General features: G+C 45.8%; 1 protein-coding gene across 3 annotated transcripts; it reads left to right on the top strand.

Moving 5' to 3' along the window:
- Positions 1 to 3516: 3516 nt before the first annotated feature.
- ZFAND2A (zinc finger AN1-type containing 2A) lies at positions 3517 to 13704 on the top strand. Of its 3 annotated transcripts, XM_041750090.1 has the most exons (7): positions 3521 to 3711; positions 4748 to 4847; positions 5500 to 5594; positions 7237 to 7365; positions 10720 to 10871; positions 11720 to 11803; positions 12376 to 13704. In XM_041750090.1, exons 2-7 carry the CDS (start codon positions 4793 to 4795, stop codon positions 12392 to 12394), a joined length of 534 nt encoding a protein of 177 aa, XP_041606024.1. In that variant the 5' UTR covers positions 3521 to 3711; positions 4748 to 4792; the 3' UTR covers positions 12395 to 13704. The 3 variants fall into 3 exon arrangements, with proteins under 3 accessions (XP_041606023.1, XP_041606024.1, XP_041606025.1); XM_041750089.1 differs by lacking the exon at positions 12376 to 13704 and having other exon boundaries at positions 3517 to 3711; positions 11720 to 12361; XM_041750091.1 differs by lacking the exons at positions 11720 to 11803; positions 12376 to 13704 and having other exon boundaries at positions 3524 to 3711; positions 10720 to 11055.
- Positions 13705 to 20777: the final 7073 nt, after the last annotated feature.

Here is a 20777-nt window from a genome sequence, read left to right on the forward strand (position 1 = left end):
CCTGCTTCTCCCTCTGCCTATGTCTCTGCCTCCCTGTGTCTCTCATGAATAAATAAAATCTTTAAAAAAAAAATTCTGTGCAAGAATGGTTAAAAATACGTGATTTTTAACTCACAAATAATGACAATGTTCTTAAAAGTATGTATTTGTAGTTATGCTTCCTTAGTAAATTATCTTCTTTTAAAAAAATCTTTCTGGGAAAAAACTGAAGGCTTTGACTGGCACTGGATTTTAACCAACTGGAAAAAGGGGGAGAGAGGAGTTTGCAGAGGCAGTGCCTAGAACTGAACAAGGATATGGAGTGCTGAGGGCGTGAGCACAAAGCAGGTGGTGGTGATGCCCAGAATAGTTTGTTATATTAAGCAAATACATACACTGAAAAAGAAGGAAATAGAATAATGAAACCCAGGTTTTTATTGCTGAAGGAGTTATTTGTAAATACAAAAAAGATTTTAAAAATCCTGAGGTGTTAGATTGAAATTGAAGGTAAGGATATGAATGTTTTCCTAAAAAATACATACACAAATAAAAACAATTATAGATGTGCATACTCACATGAATATACATACACTTCCTGACACATGTCCACGAGAAGGCCTAAAAGCAATGACACCCTAGTAGCATTAAGTACACCACATACTCAAATCTTGATTTCTAAACACCATCCTCCATTAAAAAGAAACAATGCTCCCTGGAGAAATGGTTGATTCCAGGTCTGCAGCAGGAAGAGTACAAAATGAAGCTGGAGCACCTTGTGCTAAAAGGTGGGAAAGGGAACAAAGAATGACAGGATGACAGGGACATGTCAGAAGGACTCAAGAGCCAGCTAGACATGGCTCTCTGGCCTTCAAAATGAACAATGACAGGAACAGAATATGACCACTGAGTAAAAGAAATCCATGAGTCCATACTGATATAAATAAATAAATAAATAAATAAATAAATAAATAAATAAATAAATAAATGTATGTAAATCTCTCTCTTATAGAATACCAACTAATAAATGTGAAAGGAACAGTGGACATTTTAAGAAGCACTACCTAGGGAGTGTCTGGTCAGCTCAGTCAGTAGAGCAGGTGACTCCTGATCTCAGGGTTGTGAGTTCAAGCCCCACACTGGGTGTGGAGCTTACTCTAGCAAAAATAAAAAGCACTATTTGGCAATGAGCATAGTGATCTAGGCAGAAGTCACTGATAAAGCTTAAAATCGTTAGACAAAGGTTGAAAAAGAATAAAATTACAGTTGAATTCTGGAATATCTCTCTACAAAATACTTATCAATTTACAAATGAAAAACAAAGGAGAAACCTAGCAGACACCTATGTCACTAGGTAACCAAGATGAGTATCACCCATGGTAGGATGGATTGCAGCAAGTACCATTCCTGTAGTATTCCTACCAAGAAACATGACCTGCATCTGATCTTCAGAAAACATCCATGGATGCTGAGACACGTCATAGAAAAGTCTGTAATCTTTAAAGTTTTTTTTTTTTTTTTAAATTTTATTTATTTATGATAGGCACACAGTGAGAGAGAGAGAAGCAGAGACATAGGCAGAGGGAGAAGCAGGCTCCATGCACCGGGAGCCCGACGTGGGATTCGATCCCGGGTCTCCAGGATCGCGCCCCGGGCCAAAGGCAGGCGCCAAACCGCTGCGCCACCCAGGGATCCCTGTAATCTTTAATAAAAACCATCAGGGAAAGAAAGGATGGAGGACCTATCCTAGCATGGAGGAGAATGCACATGTGATTGTGGATGGCACCCTGGAGCCCAAAGGAAAAAAAAAAAAAGACGTTGACATAGTTGGCAAAATGCAATGGAGTCTATGGACTGGATTTTAACATTGTTTTTTAAAATTTATTTGTTATTTTTAAAGGTTTTATTTATTTATTCATGAGAGACAGAGAGAGAGAGAGAGGCAGAGACATAGGCAGAGGGAGCAGCAGGCTCCATGCAGGGAGCCCGACATGGGACTCGATCCCAGGTCTCCAGGATCACGCCCTGGGCTGAAGGTGATGCTAAACCGCTGAGCCACCGGAGCTGCCTTAATATTGTTTTAATACTGATTCTCTCATGTGGATGGTTACAGAATGGTTGTGTAAGAGTACCTGCTTTTAGGAAATGTACATGCAAATATTTGGAGGTGATGGGTAACCGGGTCTATAGCATATTCTCAAATGGCTCAGAAAAAGACCAAGGAAAATGGGTATGTACACGTACAAATACACACACACACACACACACACACACCTGATTCTTGTTATTTGTGGATTCCACGTTTGTGAACTTGCCTATCTGCCAAATTTACTTGTAACTCCAAAATCAGTATCTGCGGTACTTCAGCAGTTATTGGCCAACTTGTGCGGAGTGGCAAAATACTGGAGTTGCCAGAGGAACATACTTCCAGCTGAGGTGGGACAAGACGACGACACCTGCCTTCTTTTGTGTTTCAGTTCTGATATGGTTACGTAAGCTTCTGTTCCACAGCCTATTTAGTGTTACGGCTCTTCATATTTTTGTGTTTTGGTGGCGATCTTGTGGTTTCAAGTGGCCTTCAAGCCGGCGCTTAAGTGCTGTCCAGTTTCCTAAGTACCGGGAGGCTGCGATGCACCTCACGGAGAGCAGCGGCGGGCAGGCCGGGTTCAGCAAGACTTACCGCTGGCCGTGAGTTTAATGAGAACAAAACCAACAACACATCAACACAAATTATCTTTAAACAGAAACGCACGTAAAACAAGGTTAGGGGTTGATGGCTGGACGTGCCCAGAGGCTCTGGGGGAACTTAACCTGGCAAGTACCCCTGAGAGCACCTGCTCATTCAGTTTGCGGGGACCTCACAAAATCACACGCTCCCGGGGGGGAATAAACAACCACACACACATTTGTAGGGGAGCAGAGGGGAGTGATGGAGCAGGTAAGGGGACATGGTGAGGGGAAGGGACACGAGAAGAGAACCCAGGGAGGGGATGCAGGCAGGGGACCCGGGGAGAGAAGATGGGGCGGGGGGGATGCGGTGGGAGGGGGCGGGGAGACCTCGACGTGGGGACATGCCAGCTCCTGTCGAGGCAGACGACGTCGTCTACCCAAGGCCAGGCCCCTCCTCCCATTCCGCCCGGCCGTGCCGGCTCCGTACCTCGCGGCGGCCCCTCTGCGACACAGGCTCCGGCCCTCCCCGGGTGCGGCTTTCCGCGAGGCCGCCCCTCCACCCTGCCACGCGTGGAGCGGTGGCCTGGCCACCCTGACTCAGCTTGCCCGCGCCGCGCGGCCTACCGAGTGCGCCTGCGCTGAGCGACCTCACAGTGACTCAGCAGCTCCGAGAAGCCGCCGGACCGTTCGAGAAGGGAGGCGGGGGAGCGAGTGGGCGGGCCGACGGGGCTGTGGCGGGAGCGGATTGGTCGGCCCGGTGCTGTCGTCTCGGGGGCGCGCCGGGAAAGCCGAGCCGCAGTGGGGCGAGATTGGCCGGCCGGGCGGTGACGTAATCAGGGCGCGCGGGCACGTACAGGCCGCGGAGGCTCTCTGGTCCCGAGGCAGCGAATAAATGGGGGTTTGGCTGTCCACAATGCTTCGCTCGTCGGCAGGCTTGGACGACGCGGTGCTGTCCGTCGGAATCCGTTTTCGTCAGCCTTTTGGTCTTGTACCGTGCGGCTGACTGCTGGAAGGGACATCCGGCTTCCCGTCTCCGCGGCCGCCCGGGCCCCCGACGACAGCCAGGTCTGGGTCGGGGGCACGGGGTCGGGGACACGGGGTCGGGGACGGGGTCGGGGACCGGGAAAGGCTTCAGGTGCTAGCCGAACGAGCCCATGTTCGGGGGCTCTCACCGCTGCTGTGTCAAGGCCCGGGGACCGCACGGCAGACCCTGACTTCTGGGGGCACTTTTTTTTTTTTTTAAGATTTTATTTATTTATTCATGAGAGACACAGAGAGAGGCAGAGACACAGGCAGAGGGAGAAGCAGGCTCCAGGCAGGGAGCCCGATGTGGGACTCGATCCTGCGTCTGGATCACGCCCTGGGCCGAAGGCGGGCGCTAAACCGCTGAGCCACCCGGGGATCCCCCTGGGGGGACTTCCTGATAGGGTTGTAGGTGCTGAGGCTGGCAGGGCTCTCGTGAGGCGGGTCACGAGCTCGAGTTCCCGCTCGGGTGCAGGAGCTTCCCTCCTCGTCCTCCCAGTGTCCACCCTTCCACTCCCGAGTTGGTGGTGTCTCGGGAGTAGGTGGTGTCTCGGGAGTAAGTTCTTAAGTAAAGTTCAGGGCAAGAGGGAGTTGAGGACCGCAGGGACGGAGTTGAAGCGCCTCGGGATAGTGCTGTCAACGTGATTTTAGCCCTTGGTGACGGCTTTGTGTATGTCAACAAGTAGACTCGGTCGATGAAATTGTGGCCCAGCTTTTTGTGGGAAGTTGTGTAAATTGAACATGGGAAAGCCCTGTCAACGTGAGTCAGAACGGTTTAAAGCAAGCCTGAATTCCGGGTGAGCTTTTTCAAGGGGAATTTAAAGGGCCAAGAAGAAATTGGTGTCCTAAAGGGGATAGGTTCCAAACGAGCTGGTACCTGTGCTGGAGCTGCTTTGCTTTTCTTTGTTGAAAGGCCGGGAGAATCCGATACTTTAGTGCCTCCCAGGGGCGCAGGATGACTTGGGCATCGGATTCTTCCCACAGAGCATCTTTGTAGACTTTCTTAGTCCAAAGTTAGGCACCCCAGGGACTGAAATTATGGCCATGGTTTCTTTCCTAACTACTTTAATTCTTGTAGGTGATCCATCCCTCTGCCGTCTGTGCTTTTGGACACGTTCTCATAATGGAGTTCCCTGATTTGGGGAAGCATTGTTCAGAAAAAACTTGTAAACAGCTAGGTAAGCACTTTTAAGAGATTGTTAATAGGAAATGTGTGTTACGTTCACTGTTTGGTTAGGGAGAACTGGCTATTTGATTAATTAGCTGTTTTCTGGGTTTTGGCCCTCGTGGCTTTTCAGTGTTGGGAGGCTGGCCTGAGGTGCAGGTTCTGTTCAGTATTATTATTCACCGTCTGCCCAAGGCCAGGTACCAGGGCCAAAGCCAAGTGGATAGAAGTGTGCTGCTTAAGTGTGATATTACATGGGATGGTCTCTTGAAAAGATAGTTTTATAGGGACATCTGGGTGGTTCAGCCCATTAAGCATCTGACTCTTGGTTTTGGCTCAGGTCATGATCTCAGGGTTGTGAGATCCAGCCCCTCATGGGCTCCCGAGCTCAGCGGGGAGTCTGCTTGTTTCTCTCTGTGCCCTCCTGCCCTGGGCAGCCTCTCTCTTTCTAAAAGAAAGATATTTTTTTGTAAAAGAAAAGATAGCTTTATAGATTCTTTGTTATTGTTGGCATCATGAAATTACATTTTTCTCACATGTGCCACTTCAAGGATATGTTTGATAGGCATAAAGAACTCACTGCAGGTAAATACATGTTTAACATGATCTGTAATTCTTTTGTTCTAATCTTTAAAACGCTATTGTTTTGTTTTGTTTTTTTTTAGATTTTCTTCCGTTTAAATGTGATGCATGTAAACAAGATTTCTGTAAAGATCATTTTACTTGTGCTGCACACAAATGTCCCTTTGCATTCAAGAAGGTAATTTATCGTACTTTATTCCAAAGAGTCTAATTTTCGCTGTCCAGGTAGTAAACATAAGGCAAGATATAGCTGGTATTTTCATTAAAATGAAATAAGACTTAAAATCCAGTTTCCCAGTCACACTGGTCACATTTCAGGTGTTCAGCAACCACATGTGGCCAGTAACTACTGTATTGGGCAGTGCAGATATGGCACATTTCCACCATCACAGGAAATTCTGGATGGCACAGCTCTAAGCGACAGATTGCATTTTTAAGGGGGTCTTGAAGTTAAATTGTTGTATCCAAACCTTCAAAGCTTACTTCGCATGTTAAAACATTCCTTTCACTGATTATGCTGAGGAAAAACCTAGCAGAGCCTTTATGAAGCACAAGAAATGGTTTAACACTTGACAAAGTGTCTAATCTGGAAAGTATTAAAAATGCTTATCTGGGTAACTTTACAGCTTTGGGATCCTATTTAGTGGCAAATAGTACCTGGTAGAAACGGGAAGATGAGGAGGACTCTAAGAAAACGAACGTGTATAAGTCCAACAAAAGTGTGCTGTCTCTGTTACTGACTTTGTAGGTGGCCCCCGGCCTATATTCGTTTTGTTTCTAGTGGTTTAGAGGTTATTTTATCTGTCCTGCTGTTTCCCTATAATGGCAGTTAGAAACATGAATGATTTAGCATTATTGCATGCTTCCATTAGTGTTGGCCAGGATCTGACCCTTCTAAGTCATCATAGGGGGCGGGGGAGGGTGAGTCATATTTACCAGGCCATGATGACTAGGCCACACTACCTAGTTTATTGTTGGCTTGACCTTCCCATCTTCTGTGGATAGGGAGAGTCTGGCTAGAGATCATTAGTAATGCTTTATTTCTTAATGTGCAGACTTGTCAAATGAGGAAGTCCTGGGTGACCCTTGAGTTTAGCCCCTGCAGACAGTATAGGCCCCAGAATTCTGTGATTACCTGTTGGGATATCAGTTGTCACCTCTGTTTTCTTGCTGAGCCAGGTTTTCTTAGCTCCTGCCTTGGCTCTGAGGTTTTTTTCACTGCTAGGCATGCAGCCACTGGGTGTTTTGTTCCTCCTCCAGAGCCCCCACAATCTTGGGCTGGGATGGTCATTATGTACCTGAGAGCTCAGCCTAGCTGTGTGCCTAGCTGTTAGCTCAGTGAGTCTCCCTGCATGTGAAAGCAACAAAAAGATTGGAGAGGCTGTTGACAATTGTAGGGAGCTAGAGGGTCTTCGGGGCTAGTGTTTTCTTCTGTTATGTTTTCTCCATCTGGAGGTGTTTGGGCTCTGTCACTGCTCACTGAGGTCATGCAAGACAGACAGCCCTGGTGCTCTGAGACCAGATCAGTTTCACCAGCTTCTTGGCTGCCTTTTATTGATTATCTCATGGTCTTTTCCACAACTGGTTAATACTCTGTTATGATTAAATGCCACTGGATTCCACTTTGAGCACCTCTATCCTGAATCTGTAGGGTTGCCTTTGCTGTTAATCCTTTATGTTAACAGTGTCCTCTTCTGATGAGCAGCGGAAAGATCAGCGTGTGTACTCTATGTGATTCTTGATGCGCTATGATGCCATACCACTTTCTTTTGTGAGTTTTGATTGTCTGAATCTGGAATATCCTCTTCTGTCATTTTCAGGATGTTCAGGTCCCAGTATGCCCACTTTGTAACAACCCAGTCCCAGTAAAAAAGGGAGAGTTACCAGATGTGGTGGTTGGTGAGCACATTGATCGAGACTGTAACTACCTTCCTGGGAAGAAAGAGAAGGTAAGGACAGGTTATGGTCACCCTGTGAATGCTGTTTTTTCTGTAGAAGGTAAAAGGTCAATTATCTGACTATGATCTATAGCCCTAATCGTCTGCGTGCAAGATAAAACCTTTGTGATGTGTCTGTGTTTCCCCATGTTGTGATGGCTTGGCTTCTTACAAATACATTCAAGTACTCTGAATATTAGAGTCTCCTTTGAGATTTGCTACCTTTAGGATTCTCACCTTTTTCTCCCAAGATGGAGAGTTAATGTGGTTTCTAGAACCATTCTGTTAATGTGTACTTTTCCTCAGCTCCTCTTAGGAAAATGTAAAAGGATACATAAAAGTTTGAACATTTAGCTTTCTTGCTTTTGTAGTGTCAGTGTCTTTGTGAGAGTTCTGCATTTGTTCATTTGGAGTAAATTGTGTCGGGGAAAAAACAGTAGGTCCCTATTCTCCATAGCAGGTGGTTTCAACTCTTATTTTTTTCTCCACGTGTTGTTGTGTCTTGAGTTTGTCTTGCTGCCCTTTAGTTTGGGGCGTTACCTGTTGACCACAGTGTGGGCTGAGCACGGAGTCCCCCTACCCCCATTCCTATGCTGCCACATCTTTTAACGCCGCCTTCCCAGCAGACATGGAGTGGGCTCCTAGGCTGATGTTCCAGGCCTCCGTCTCTGAGGACACAGCTGAGAGATTACTTCTGCATTTATGCTAGGTCCTAGTTTCTGCATCTGTCTCCCTAACCGTGGGTCCCAAGCCTCCTGTGCCTTGTGTTTTCTTTTCTTTGTTTTTCCCTTATTTGGGGGAAGTCATAGGCCCCGCTTGCTCCTTGGGAAGGACCATGGGAGATAAATAGGAGGTAGTATATCCTGCTGGGTCTTTGTTCTCCATTTCTCCTTGCTTAGCTGCCCAGGGATAGCAGCCTGATTTGAAATCTTTGAATATTTGCAGGTGTTGGTTTGTTTTCTTGCTTCTGCTGTTGCTTTAGAGAATTCCCCTGCTGTTCTACATTGGTCCTTTGTGGGATGAGTTTCAGTCTGGCAGCTTGGAGGCTCTCTCCTGGCCCCACCCCTCTCCGCTCCATCCCAGAATTTAAAAGCTTCACATTGACTGTTGCTGGCGTAGATCTATCTTCATCTGTCCTGCTAGGCAGGCAGTGGATCCTCCCAAACTGGAAACTCCAGTGTTTCCATTTGGAATGCCGTCTTAAGATTCTTGGATTTCAAAAAAAAAAAAAAAAAAAGATTCTTGGATTTCCTCTAGACTCCTGTTCCTTGGGTGCTGAACCTCCTGGATGGGTCTCCTTTCTCCCCCCTAAGTTTTCTTTACCTTGAATTCTCTGTCCAGAGTGTTTTATCTGCATCACAGTGAGTGTCCTCCTCATGTGCCAGCCTGCAGCTGACTGCTCACTTGCATGGTGGGAGCAGTGCGGACTCTCACGTTGGCTGCAGGTCATCTGCCCAGTCCACTTTTTATGCTTTGTGATTTCAGGTCTTTCTTTTGGGCTAATCAGATTCCCCAGAGAAGGTGTTCTGTTTCCTTCCTGGAGAGCACACCCTGACTTCCAGGATTATGGAGCCAGGTAGAAAGAACACTCACATCTCCTTTGTGGGGAGTGTGAAGTCCTTACTGGCTTCTGGGTGCCCCTCCCATGATTCTCATGGTCCTTCTGCCCATTGCTGCACTTCTAGGCCAGCAGCCTCTCTTGGATCCTCTGCTGAGTACACATCTGCTGGCGTAAGGTGCAGGTCTGCTGCTTGGACTTAACAGCCATTTCTCCTGTTGTGTCCCACGGCACCCTGAGCTTCTGGAACTGCTGATTTCTGAGCCTTTCGGGGTTTTGTTTCATGAATTGCAGTGCTTCTTGACCTTCCCCATTAGTTTACAATTTGGCTTTCTCATATCTGCCAGGTTCATTGCTACTTGTTTGTGTGCTTTTTTTTCCTGAAATCTTGTAGCTGTTTTCTTATTCCCGGCCTTTGTGGGTTTACCCCTTTTCAAAAAATCTTCCGTTGTTTTCATCGTATTTGGGGAGGAGTCAGGCAGTATGTGTATTCAGTTTCCCTTCCTTAATCAGAAGCCTAAGGAGACTCAAACTGAATTTGCCTTCAATGATGGCACATAACTTGTGCCCTCTCCCCTTGGACTGCAGATTCTCACAGCCTCTCAGGCCTTCCTGGGGTCTGGTCTTGGGCAGCTCTGCAGCTTGCCCTTCTCGAACACCTTACCAGGTCACTCAGGTGGTTTTTCTCAGATGCCCTGCTCCCGCTTTCCTCTCCTATTGCTCTCCAAAATAACCACATAGGCTTTGAAGGACCTTGTCTCCAGGAAATTGGCTTTCATCAGGCCTACGTTCCGGTTTCCAGTCATGGATCCTGGCTTATCGTTAGGAACTACCTTATCATGTTACATTAAATACACAATGATTGCAATATATAAGCATAAGGCTTATAAAGTCTTGCTGCTTTCAGCCTCCAGCATGAGAGAATAAGCTCTGTGTGTCTTCGCCTAGCACCCAGAACCTTTTATTAACCAGCTGACCCCAGTCATCTTCCATAACCCCCTTCTCTTCATATTACTCCAGGCCCTCTGGAAGTTCTTTTAAAAATTCCCTGTCTCTACGTAAGGCCACAGCTCCACTTGGCATGCCTTCCTCCTAAGTTAACAAGGTCTTCCTCATTCTTGGCTCACTCTAGATTTGTGACCCAAGCCCATCCCCTGTCCCCACTCTCCTAGCCCCAGGTTGTGCATGCCTGCCTTTGCTCTCCTGGAGCAGGCACCCTATATCCTTGTGCTGTTTGTATATCATCAGGTCACTCCTGGCAGCCTGTGCCTTCCTGTCTTTGCTGGAGGGCTGCCTCAGGCTTCTATGTGGGTACCTTTTGATCAACATCCTTACCTTACAGAGTCAGCAGTGCTTGAGAATTTGTATCACTCCCTTGTCCCACATCACCCCTGCAAAAAAACCACCCCAAAACTCTAATAATATAATGAGTATAGGGAATATAAATTTTTCAGCTCCCTGCAATGCCCCTGGAACCAGTTGCCTTCTGTAGGACTGTGTATGATGCCACAGGCTTAGCCTCCTTCCCTCCATATCCCTAGTCCCCACTCCCCTGGATTTTGTGGGGTTTTTTTGGCTGAGAACACCTCTGATCATCTCACATGAATACCCAACTGAATATGCTATTTTTGTGTTTGTTAAAACTGTCCCGTTTCCTTAGTTAGTACTCACCTATTTACCTGGCAGATGTTTGAATGAAATTTTGATGTCTTCATTTCATGTAGCTAAAGACTGTTTCTAGTTTAAGTGTTGGTTGTTTTAAGGGCTTCTTAAATAATTACTTATTAAAGCAACTCTTGCCTTCTCAGATTTTTATGTACCGGTGCTCAAAAGAGGGGTGCAAGAAGAAAGAGATGCTGCAGGTGGCTTGTGACCAGTGTCGTGGCAGTTTCTGCATTCAGCATAGGCACCCTCTGGATCACAGCTGCAAGCACGGGAGCCGCCCCATCAGCGTAGCCGGGTGAGAAGAGAGGCTGGCTCTGACGTGCTGGCTCACGTACAGTGACATCAATGGACCTGCCTGACCCCAGCAGTGGGGATAGGGCAACGTTGAGAATTGTACTGACCTAAGTTGTTGAGGTGAGGTGTTTGTTGTAGGAGTTTGGATGAATATAATCTAAATTAAAATTGGATTTTAAACAAAAGTTGGATTCTATTTGTATTTTCTATGGCTGCCAAAACAAAGTACCGCAGCTTGTGCAACTTCAACAGCAGAAGTTCATTTTCTCTGGCTCTGGAGACACAAGTACAGGTTGGAGGTATGGCGGGGTTGGCTTCTGAAGGCTATGGGGAGAGCCCACTCCAGGCCATCCCCCCAAGCTGCGGGTGGTCTGCCAACAGTCCTCAGCCGTTCTTGGCTGTGGATGCCTCTCCCAACCTCTGTGTCCTCCATCACCTGCTTTTCCGTTGTGTGTCTGTGTCCAAATGTCCCCTTTTTATGAGGGGACAATCCTAGATTAGGGTCTCACACCTCTGCACTCTTAGCGCATCTCAGCTGAGTACATCTGTGACAGCCTTACTTCTAGATGTCACATTCTGAGGTCCTGAGTATACAGGGCTTAGCCTATCTTTTGTGGGGACACAATCTATCCCATTTGGTAGTGGTATAAGCAAGAGTACCTTTCTCAAAGTGGAGATGTTTGCCTAAACCTGCTGTTGAATGAATATGGAAGCATGAGTTTACCTTGTAGTTAGCGGTGATTTCTCGTGTCATCTGTACCTGGACAGAGCATAGGGTTCACTGTGCACATAGGTCTCCAGGTAAGCTGATGGAGGGGTCGGTGACCATTGGTCTGCCTTTCTGTGTAGGTATGCAGCTGCCAGAGCCTCTGAATCCGAGCCGTCAGGAGCTTTACACAGGCTGTCTACCATTTGGCGGGCTCAGCGACTCAGGTATTGGTGTAAACAGCGTGCACAAGTATGGTTGCTTTGTACCAGCAGGAGCAGTTCTTGTCCGAGTGGCGAGCACTGAGGAGTCAGTGCAGTGCATGCAGTTAATAACCAACTGATTAACTTCGTGCTCCATTGGCTTAGTCTTAAGGAGGGGTAAGGGTCTGGTTGTGTGTGCTCTCAAACCCTGAATTACCAACACAGTTCATTCTAGCACGGAGCATAGTTAGCAGTAGCATTTTATAGCTGGTTGCTAAAATACCTTATATGGCCTAGAGCTTTTATTTTTTATTTTATTTTGATTTATTTTTTTTTAAGATTTTATTTATTCACTCATGAGAGACACATAGTGAGAAAGGCACTGTGAGAGACACAGGCAGAGGGAGAAGCAGGCTCCACGCAGGGAGCCAGATGAGCGACCCAATTCCAGTCCCCAGGATCACACCCTGGGCAGAAGGTGGCAATAAACCGCTGAGCCACCTGGGCTGCCCGGCCTAGAGCTTTTAGATGATCAGTTGCTCCTGGTTAATCAAGACAGACCTAAAAAAATAAGCTGTTCTTTTGCTCTCTTTCAGGTGGAAAGTAAAGAGATGATGGGACTATCTGCACACACTGGCACATTCACTTGTTTTGTATATTTAGCTTTGTAGGCAAAGTTGTGCTCTAGTGCCTTTGTACTACTCATGGCAAACGATCGGGAATGTCATTAAAACTTTTCCAGTAAAATGTACAAATTTTGGCAAAATAAATAGAAGGTTATGGATATTCTAAGTTAGGCTAAGCTGCTCCGTCAACCTCTGCTTCCTCCCTCCTGCCTCCCAAGTAAAGTGCCGTAAGGATTGAAGGGGTGTGACAGATAAGAGAGCAGCTCTGCCCTGAGTCCCCAAAGAACCCAGTGTTCTGGAAGCTTCTGTCACTTACCCACACAGCTGATTGCACTCTGTCTTCACCTTGTGGCTTCTGTGGTGACAGCTACATGAGCCCAGGAAAGGGGGGAGGCCATGTACCTTGCTAAAGGCCTTGTTTAGAGGTGGCCACTCTTCCACTGAGAACAGCCCTTTGGCCAAATAGACACCAGTCATGGCCATGGTCCATGGTCCATGAGAGAGCCCCATATCCTTCAACCCGGGACTTTGGGAAACAGTGAAGCAAAATGTCATTTGAGTTGGGTCCTGATCTTAACCCACTGGTCATCTACCTATACATCCAGACCTCCTCTTGCTCCTGGATTAATAAAATACAGGCAATTACTCCTGGTTTCAGAGCCTCAAAGCATGATTTGGCGGGGGTGGGCTTTTTCCATTCCACAAGGAAGTGATGAAAACTATTTTTGCGGGCTGTCTTAGTTGGTGTGTGTTCTGAACTAGTGGTTCTCAGACTTTCGCATGCTCAGAATTGCCTAGAGGGCTTGTTTGAGGGGCACCCGACCCCACCCCCAGAGTTTCTGGTTCTGTGGGCCTGGGTGGGCCTTGAGAATTTCAGGAAGTTCCCAGCTGATGCTGATGCTGCCAGTCTGGGGACTCCACTTCGACAAATAACTTCTGTGCACCCCCACTGTCCAGGACATGGTCACTTGGCCACAGAGGTTTTGGAGCATGGGAAATGCAGTCAGCCCAACTGTGGGATTGAATTTTTAGTTATATTTAATTTAAGGGCTATTAACTTGATTCACTTTTTAGAAAATTCTTCAGTATGTTAGGAACTTTGGTATAAGTCTATTTTTTCAACTATAAATTTTAAATACAGGTCAGCCCTTTCTCATGGAAATTTAATACCTGTTTGAGAATCTAAGACACTGAGCTTTGAAGATAATGCCAAAATACTAAAGTATGTCATTGTTAAAATTATCCACATGTTGAAGCGATGTTTTGGATACAATTGATTAAATAAAGCAATAAAGTTGATCTTACCTGTTCTTGCTTTAACTGTGGCTACTAGAAACTTTGGAAACAGGTAGGTGGCCAGCTTTATATTTCTGTTGGACGGTGGTGTTCTTGGTCATCCAAACTAAAGGGCAAAACCCCACATTTTATCAGGAAGAATGGTCAGCTTATGAGTGCTCGTGCTTCTGTCTTTGGATTTGATTTGAATGTTTGTTTTAAGATTTCACCTATTTGAGAGAGCAAGCAAGAGAGAATGTGAACTAGGGAAGATGCAGACTCCCCACTGAGCAGGGAACCTGATATGGGGACTTGATCCCAGACCCCGGGGATCATGACCTGAACTGAAGGTAGACACTTCACCCACTGAACCACCCAAGTGCCCTGATTAGAGTGTTCAAGCACAGTGGAGTGGTACCCCCTTGGCACAGGGGTACATTCTAAGACCCCTGTGGGTGTCTGAGGCCATGAATTACACTGGGCTATACGTATGTATGGTTTTTCCCTATACACACAGTTCTGTGGTAGAGCTTAATTTTATGAATTAAGTGCAGTAAGATAAGCTACAGCTAGTAAAAGAGAGCAAGTGCAGTTCTCCAGGCATACTGCATATTACTGCTCCTTGCTTTATTGTGCTTCACAGATTCTGCATTTTTTACCAATAGAAGGTTTGTGGCAACCCTGCATTGAGCATGTCTGTGGGTACCAGTTTTCCCACAGCCTTTGTTCCCTTTACATTTCTGAGTCACATGTTGGTAATTCTTGCAACATCTCAGATTTTCTGATTATTATATTTGTTGTGGTGGTCTGTGACCAGGGATTTCAGCTCGGGTGAAAGCGTTTTTTATTGATAAAGTATTGATTGATTTTTTTTAAAGATTTTATTTATTTATTCATGAGAGAGGCAGAGATGTAGGCAGAGGGAGAAGCAGGCTCCCTGAGGGGAACCCGATGTGGGACTCTATCCCAGGACCCCGGGATCACGCCCTGAGCCAAAGGCAGACACTCAACCATTGAGCCACACAGGTGCCACTTGATAAAATTTTTTAATTAAAATCTGTGCGTTAAAAAAAAAATAATAAAATCTGTGCGTTGACAATTTTTAGACCATGTTTTTGCACACTTTAATAGACTACAGGATAGCATAAATGGCTTTTGTGCACCAGAAACCAAAAAGATCACTTGACTCCCTTTACAGAGATGTTTACCTTATTGTGGTGGTCTAGAACCAACCCTGTGGGATCTCCGAGGTATACCTGTGACAACGTATTGCAATAAATGTTATGTGAGTGGGTGTCTTCCCCCTTGGAATTCCTTACTGTCCTGCATGCCCCCTTTTTTTGTGATGGTGTGATGATCAGATGCCTTCCTGGTGAGATGAAGGAGGGGAATGATGTAGGCCTATGATGAAGCCTCAGTCCACTGTTGACCTGGGGTTGCGATGTCAGGAGGGAAGGGTCATCAACTGCTGGATTGTGGGGCCCATGGGCGCTGAAACATAGACAAGGGGGGATGGTTGTACTCAGAGCTCTCTGTGTCCTCTCTCCAGTGGTGTGTTAGCAGGCGTTCAGGTGGTCCCAAGGGATGCGAAAGGTTGGAAAGGTCCCACCACGTGGGGGAGCACCTCTCTCTACTCACATTACCTTCCTGCTCTTCCTGAGTTGGCCTTGGGCTGGCACCAACCAGCTGTTCCTGAGCAAGGCCCAGAGCCAGGCTGCCCATCATCGTTCCTGGTGTCCAGTGTCTTGTCTGCAGCTTGGACACCGGCCACTGCCTGCCCAGTGGTGTGTGGGCTGCAGCATCAGATGTTCACAAGGTGTCACCAGAGGCCTTTCACGGGCTGGTGATGAGGGCTGGTGGGAATGTTGATTGCTTTTGGGAAGTCAGGTGCGGCATCACAGGGAGAGTGGACACAATAGCCGTCAGCCCCATATCAGCATTTGTAGGTCATCGTGATAAGGATTGGGGATATTTTAAATGTATTTTTAATCAAACTTTCATGTTCATTCTTTTCAATTAAGCCTAAGATTAAACTCAAAAGATAGGCTCCAAATTAGGTTAGTAGCTGAAATGGCCTTGGTTCTCCAAGCTTCCTGCCTGACAGTCAGGGTTTCTGGCATTCATCCTGCACTGCAGATGTCTTGAGGCAGTGGTGGTATGTTCTGGGGAACATGCTGAGGGAACAGGTCTGACTTTTCTATTTGGTCTGCCAGGAGCTTTCCCCAGGTGGGTGTTGATTTGCTTTGTTGTATTTTCTTGAAATAAAGACTCGTGATCGCAGTAGAGAGTATAGAAAGTGCAGGAGGAGGAGAGTGTCCTGCTATGCTAGTAGTTAAACACTGTGACAAGAGCTCGTTTGCTGTTTGTTTCTAAATTTTTTGAGTGTGTCCTTTGCTCACTGCCTCTCATTAGGACGTTAGGGGGAGCTCTACCCAAACCCACATTTGTAGAGTTTATACACACCCTTGTTCTGGGTGATGAGATCTTAAAATGCATCACTAGCTAAGATTTTCTTGGAATAAATGATACAAAAGCAATCTTTTAAAATGGTCTTTTAGTAAAAACAAAAACAAAAAATGCCAATAGACAGAGAAGTTGGTTAATTTTACATTCTGTAGATTATCATTCTGAAGTAAAGCTACTTATGTAGATAGCTTCTCTTTGGTTCAACCTTAAGAAGAAGGAATGTGCGTGAAGGGTACCCATGTACCAGTGTCTCTCTTCCTGCTTTCATGTGAACGTTCCCTGGAGAATGAGAGCACTTAGAAGGGCCACTTTCCATAGCATGCAGGTAGGAAGCTTATAGGATGTGAGGGGAAAGGTCAGGTTCTGTGTATTGAGGAGCTGGGTGTTGGTGCATAGTGGTGCCCACACATGACCTCATGGCTGTGGCTTGGCGAAGGGTTGGAGTCATTGCCTTCCCACTGCAGGCGGATCCTCTGGTGCTGCCCTGCATTGCTAGCCACAGAGCACTGGCGGTGGGCTCTTTGGTGTGCTCAGGCCATATGCCCTCCCACCCATGTCCGCATTGTCACACACCCCGGTTTAAGGGAGGGTGGTGTGGTGTGCCTTGCATGGTTTGGCTATAGCAGTGGTTCTCAAATTTGTTCGGAGCCTGGAACCCTTCTGCGGTGCTGTGTACATGCCAGGAACCTGCTCAGCTGGAGGCTGCAATAACCATAGCATTTAGACAGGATCAGATACACCGTTTCCTAGAATCCATCTCGGCATCCAAGGGTAAGATGGAGTTTGTAGGAAGGAACAACAAGTGGAGGAAACCATATCACCATAATTTTTGCTAAATTAGGAAAATTATTATAAATTAGGAAACCAGTTTTACTGAACTGAGCCCAGAGACATCGGGGGTGCCCAGGAGTATTTGGCAGGAGTTGGGCTTGATGTGCATGGTTCAAATTCCTGCTACAACAGCTAGCAACAGGGAAGAATTGTTTCCTGATACTTAAACTATAAGCCTAGAGCAGGATCATTTGTGATTTGACTTTTTTTACTTGATAAACTGATTTTTTAGGGCAGAATCAGGTTCACAGCAAAATTGAGTAGAAAGCACATCCCATTATCTGTGCTGCCCCCCACAACTTCCCCCACTATCAACATCCCACACTGCTTTATTTGTTACGATTATCCATAGAGTAGTGAAATCTGTTTAAATACTTAGCGATTTTAAGTATTTAAGACACAGTATTAAATACAGTATTTAAAATATTATGTTTGCTTCTAAAAGCATGGTATTCATGGTAACGAATACCAGAGCCATTATGATAAAACCACCTCTTACATGGCCAAAAGGATGATTTTGCCGCAACAGAATTAAAACACACAAAAATTGCTGTGCACTCCTACTTTGAAATTGTTGTCTCTATAGCTGTGTTATTATATGGTTAGTTATGGAACCAGAATCATGCTCCTACCTGGCAAATGTGGAGACTATCTATGAGGCCCTAAGTTGATGAGGAATCCTTGAGGGAATTTTAAAATTACAAATATGGGAGGGTGCCTGGGTGGCTTGGTTAAGCACTGACTCTGATTTCACCTCAGGTCATGATCTTAGGGTCCTGAGGTCAAGCCCTGTGTTGGGCTCTGCACTCAGCAGAGTCTGCTTGAGATTCCCTCTTCCTCTGCCCCTCCCCCTGCTTGCGTGTGTGCTCTTTCTAAAATAAATGAATCTTGGGGATCCCTGGGTGGCTCAGCGGTTTAGCACCTGCCTTTGGTCCAGGGTGCGATCCTGGAGTCCCGGGATCAAGTCCCACGTCAGGCTCCCGGCACGGAGCCTGCTTCTCCCTCTGCCTGTGTCTCTACCTCTCTTTCTCTCTCTCTCTATGTCTATCATAAATAAATAAATAAATATTTTTTAAAAATAAAAATAAATGAATCTTTAAAAAATAAAAATTGAAGTAATAAAATCACAAACATTGGGGGTGCCCTGCTGGCTCTGTCAGTGGAGTATGTGACTCTTGATCTCAGGGTTGTGAGTTCAAGCCCCGTGTTGGGCATAGAGAATACTTAAAAAATACAAACATGTTACCCTCAAAGTGAAAAATATGGTAATCTGATCCACGTTCTAAAGTGATATTTCTGGCCATTGGGAAGTAGAGGATGCATTAGGAGGACAGTGGGGGTGACCTGGGTGTGAGGTTGTGGAGTCCAGGAATAGATCGGGGTGGGAAACATGGAAAGCCTGTTGCTTTTAACAAGACATATAGGGTGCCAGGCAGAGAGAAGTGAGGACAGTAACTTTTCCTGGTGGCACTGAGGATGAGAGGGGCACGGTGAGCAAGGGAAGAGGTTTGAAAAGAAGAATCCAGAGTGGGGCTGTGAGCGTGTCCTTTTTTTAATTTTTTTAAACATTTTTTTAAAGATTTATTTATTTATTTATTTATTTATTTATTTATTTATTCATGATAGACAGAGAGAGAGAGAGAGAGAGAGAGGCAGAGACACAGGCAGAGGAATAAGCAGGCTCCACGCCAGGAGCCCGACGCGGGACTCGATCCTGGGACTCCAGGACCGCACCCTGGGCCAAAGGCAGGCGCTAAACCGCTGAGCCACCCAGGGATCCCCCTTTTTTTATTTTTTTAAAGATTTTATGTATTTATTCATGAGAGACAGAGAGAGAGAGGCAGAGACACAGGCAGAGGGAGACACAGGCTTCCCCCCAGGGAGCCCAACGTGGGACTCAATCCCAGGACCCCAGGATCACAACCTGAGCCGAAGGCAAACATTCAACCACTAAGCGCCCCCAGGCATCCCTGTTTGACATATTTACTGGGCTGCTGTGTAGAGAAGTCATGTAGGCAGGCAGGTAAGCAAATCCAGGGTGCAAGGTTCAGACCAGAAACAGGATTTAGAATCATTGGCATGTGGTTGGATGGAAAGCCATGTTAACAGATGAAATCACAGAGTGGGAAAGAGGGAGAGGGAACAAGGACCTGACTAGGCCCAGACTGAGTTCTAAGGAATAGAAACATGGAGGAGAAGAGGTAAAACAAGTGTAGTATCTAATCAGATCTCTGTCATATAGTGCTCAGACAAGTAGGATGTGAGAGAAAATTTCCTTAGGATCATAAAATGTATGTACTTCCTCTGACAATGCAAGAATTTCAAGAAATAACAAGATCTAAGACTATCAATAGCCCTCATTGCCATAAATGACAATCTGAAGATACGACAGAAGAGAAAAATCGCATTTGCAATGGCAATAAAGATAAAATACTTAGGAATAAACTCAACGAGATCTATGCAAGATCTAGATAAAACTTTAAACTTTAAAACATGAAAGACACAGAAGTATACACAACCAGCAAGACAGGCCTTATTCTTTAAGACAACATCGTAAAGATCTCCATTTTGCCTCAATTTAATTTTTTTATTTAATTTTTTTTTTAGATTATATCCACCAACTTATTACTTTAGTCTCTCTTATTTTTAATTCTTTATATATAAAAAGTAAAAATAGAAAACAATACAACCCTGGATGCCAATGAGTCCTGTAAAAAGACTTGGTACATAGCCACTTTAACATAAAGGCCAAATCAGCTCCAAAAAACAAAGTTTTCCAATCCTTGGGACACCTGAGTGGCTCAGTGGTTGAGCATCTGCCTTTGGCTCAGGACGTGATCCCAGGGTCCTGGGATCAAGTCCCGCATTGGGCTCCCTGTAGGGATCCTGCTTCTCCCTCTGCCTATGTCTCTGTCTCTTTCTGTGTCTCTTGTGAATGAATAAATAAAATCTTCCCGCTCCTTAAAGAACATATCAGGTGCTGGGCACCTGGGTGGCTCAGTCAGTGAAGCATCTGCCTTCATTGAAATGAAGGTCATGATCCCAGGGTCCTGGGATTGAGTTTTACATCAGGCTCCCTGCTCAGTGAAGAGTCTGCTCCCCCTGTCTCTGCCACCTGCTTGTGCATATTCTCTCTCTCTCTCTCTCTCTCTCTCTCCCTCTCCCCCTCTCTGTCAAATAAATATGATCTTTAAAACAACAGAAAACTCCTATCAGTTGCTATTGTTATAAAGGTCAGAACCATTTCCAACTTCATCATTTCTCTCAATACTTTTTTGATAGTTTTGGCGAGTGCCTTTTTTTTTTTCTTTTTTTAAAGATTTTATTTATTTATTCATTAGAGACACAGAGAGAGAGAGAGAGGCAGAGGGAGAAGCAAGCTCCATGCAGGGAGCCCTACGTGGGACTTGATCCAGGGTCTCCAGGATCAGGCCCTGGGCTGAAGGCAGCACTAAACCGCTGAGCCACCGGGCTGCCCTGACGAGTGCCTTTGTAAGAGGAATTAATCCACTTGGAAACTTAGCAGTTTCCAAGTTTTCTATTTTCCTTCTAAGTGTTCTTGCCAAGTGTGTAACTGTAGAGCTCAGGGCCTAGAATAGTTGTGTCTTTTCTGATTTTTCTGTTGTCTGACACTCATTTTGACTTGCCTGAATTTTAAATCTATGAGGATCCCAATAAAAATACCAACAAGCTGCTTTTTTAAAAAATTTATTTATTCATGAGAGACAGGAAGAGACCTAGGCAGAGGGAGAAGCAGGCTCCTCACAGGGAACCTGATGCAGGACTCAATCCCAGAATCC

The sequence above is a fragment of the Vulpes lagopus genome, chromosome 3, assembly GCF_018345385.1.
Source record: "Vulpes lagopus strain Blue_001 chromosome 3, ASM1834538v1, whole genome shotgun sequence".
Lineage (NCBI taxonomy): Eukaryota > Metazoa > Chordata > Mammalia > Carnivora > Canidae > Vulpes > Vulpes lagopus.

What these genes read in the sequence shown, in the direction of transcription:
- ZFAND2A (XM_041750089.1), top strand. Translation starts at nt 4,793, where the DNA reads ATGGAGTTCCCTGATTTGGGGAAGCATTGTTCAGAAAAAACTTGTAAA. An exon ending in AAAAACTTGTAAACAGCTAG is followed by an intron (nt 4,848 to 5,499) that starts GTAAGCACTTTT and finishes GTTTTTTTTTAG; the next exon opens with ATTTTCTTCCGTTTAAATGT. An exon ending in TTCCTGGGAAGAAAGAGAAG is followed by an intron (nt 7,366 to 10,719) that starts GTAAGGACAGGT and finishes TTGCCTTCTCAG; the next exon opens with ATTTTTATGTACCGGTGCTC.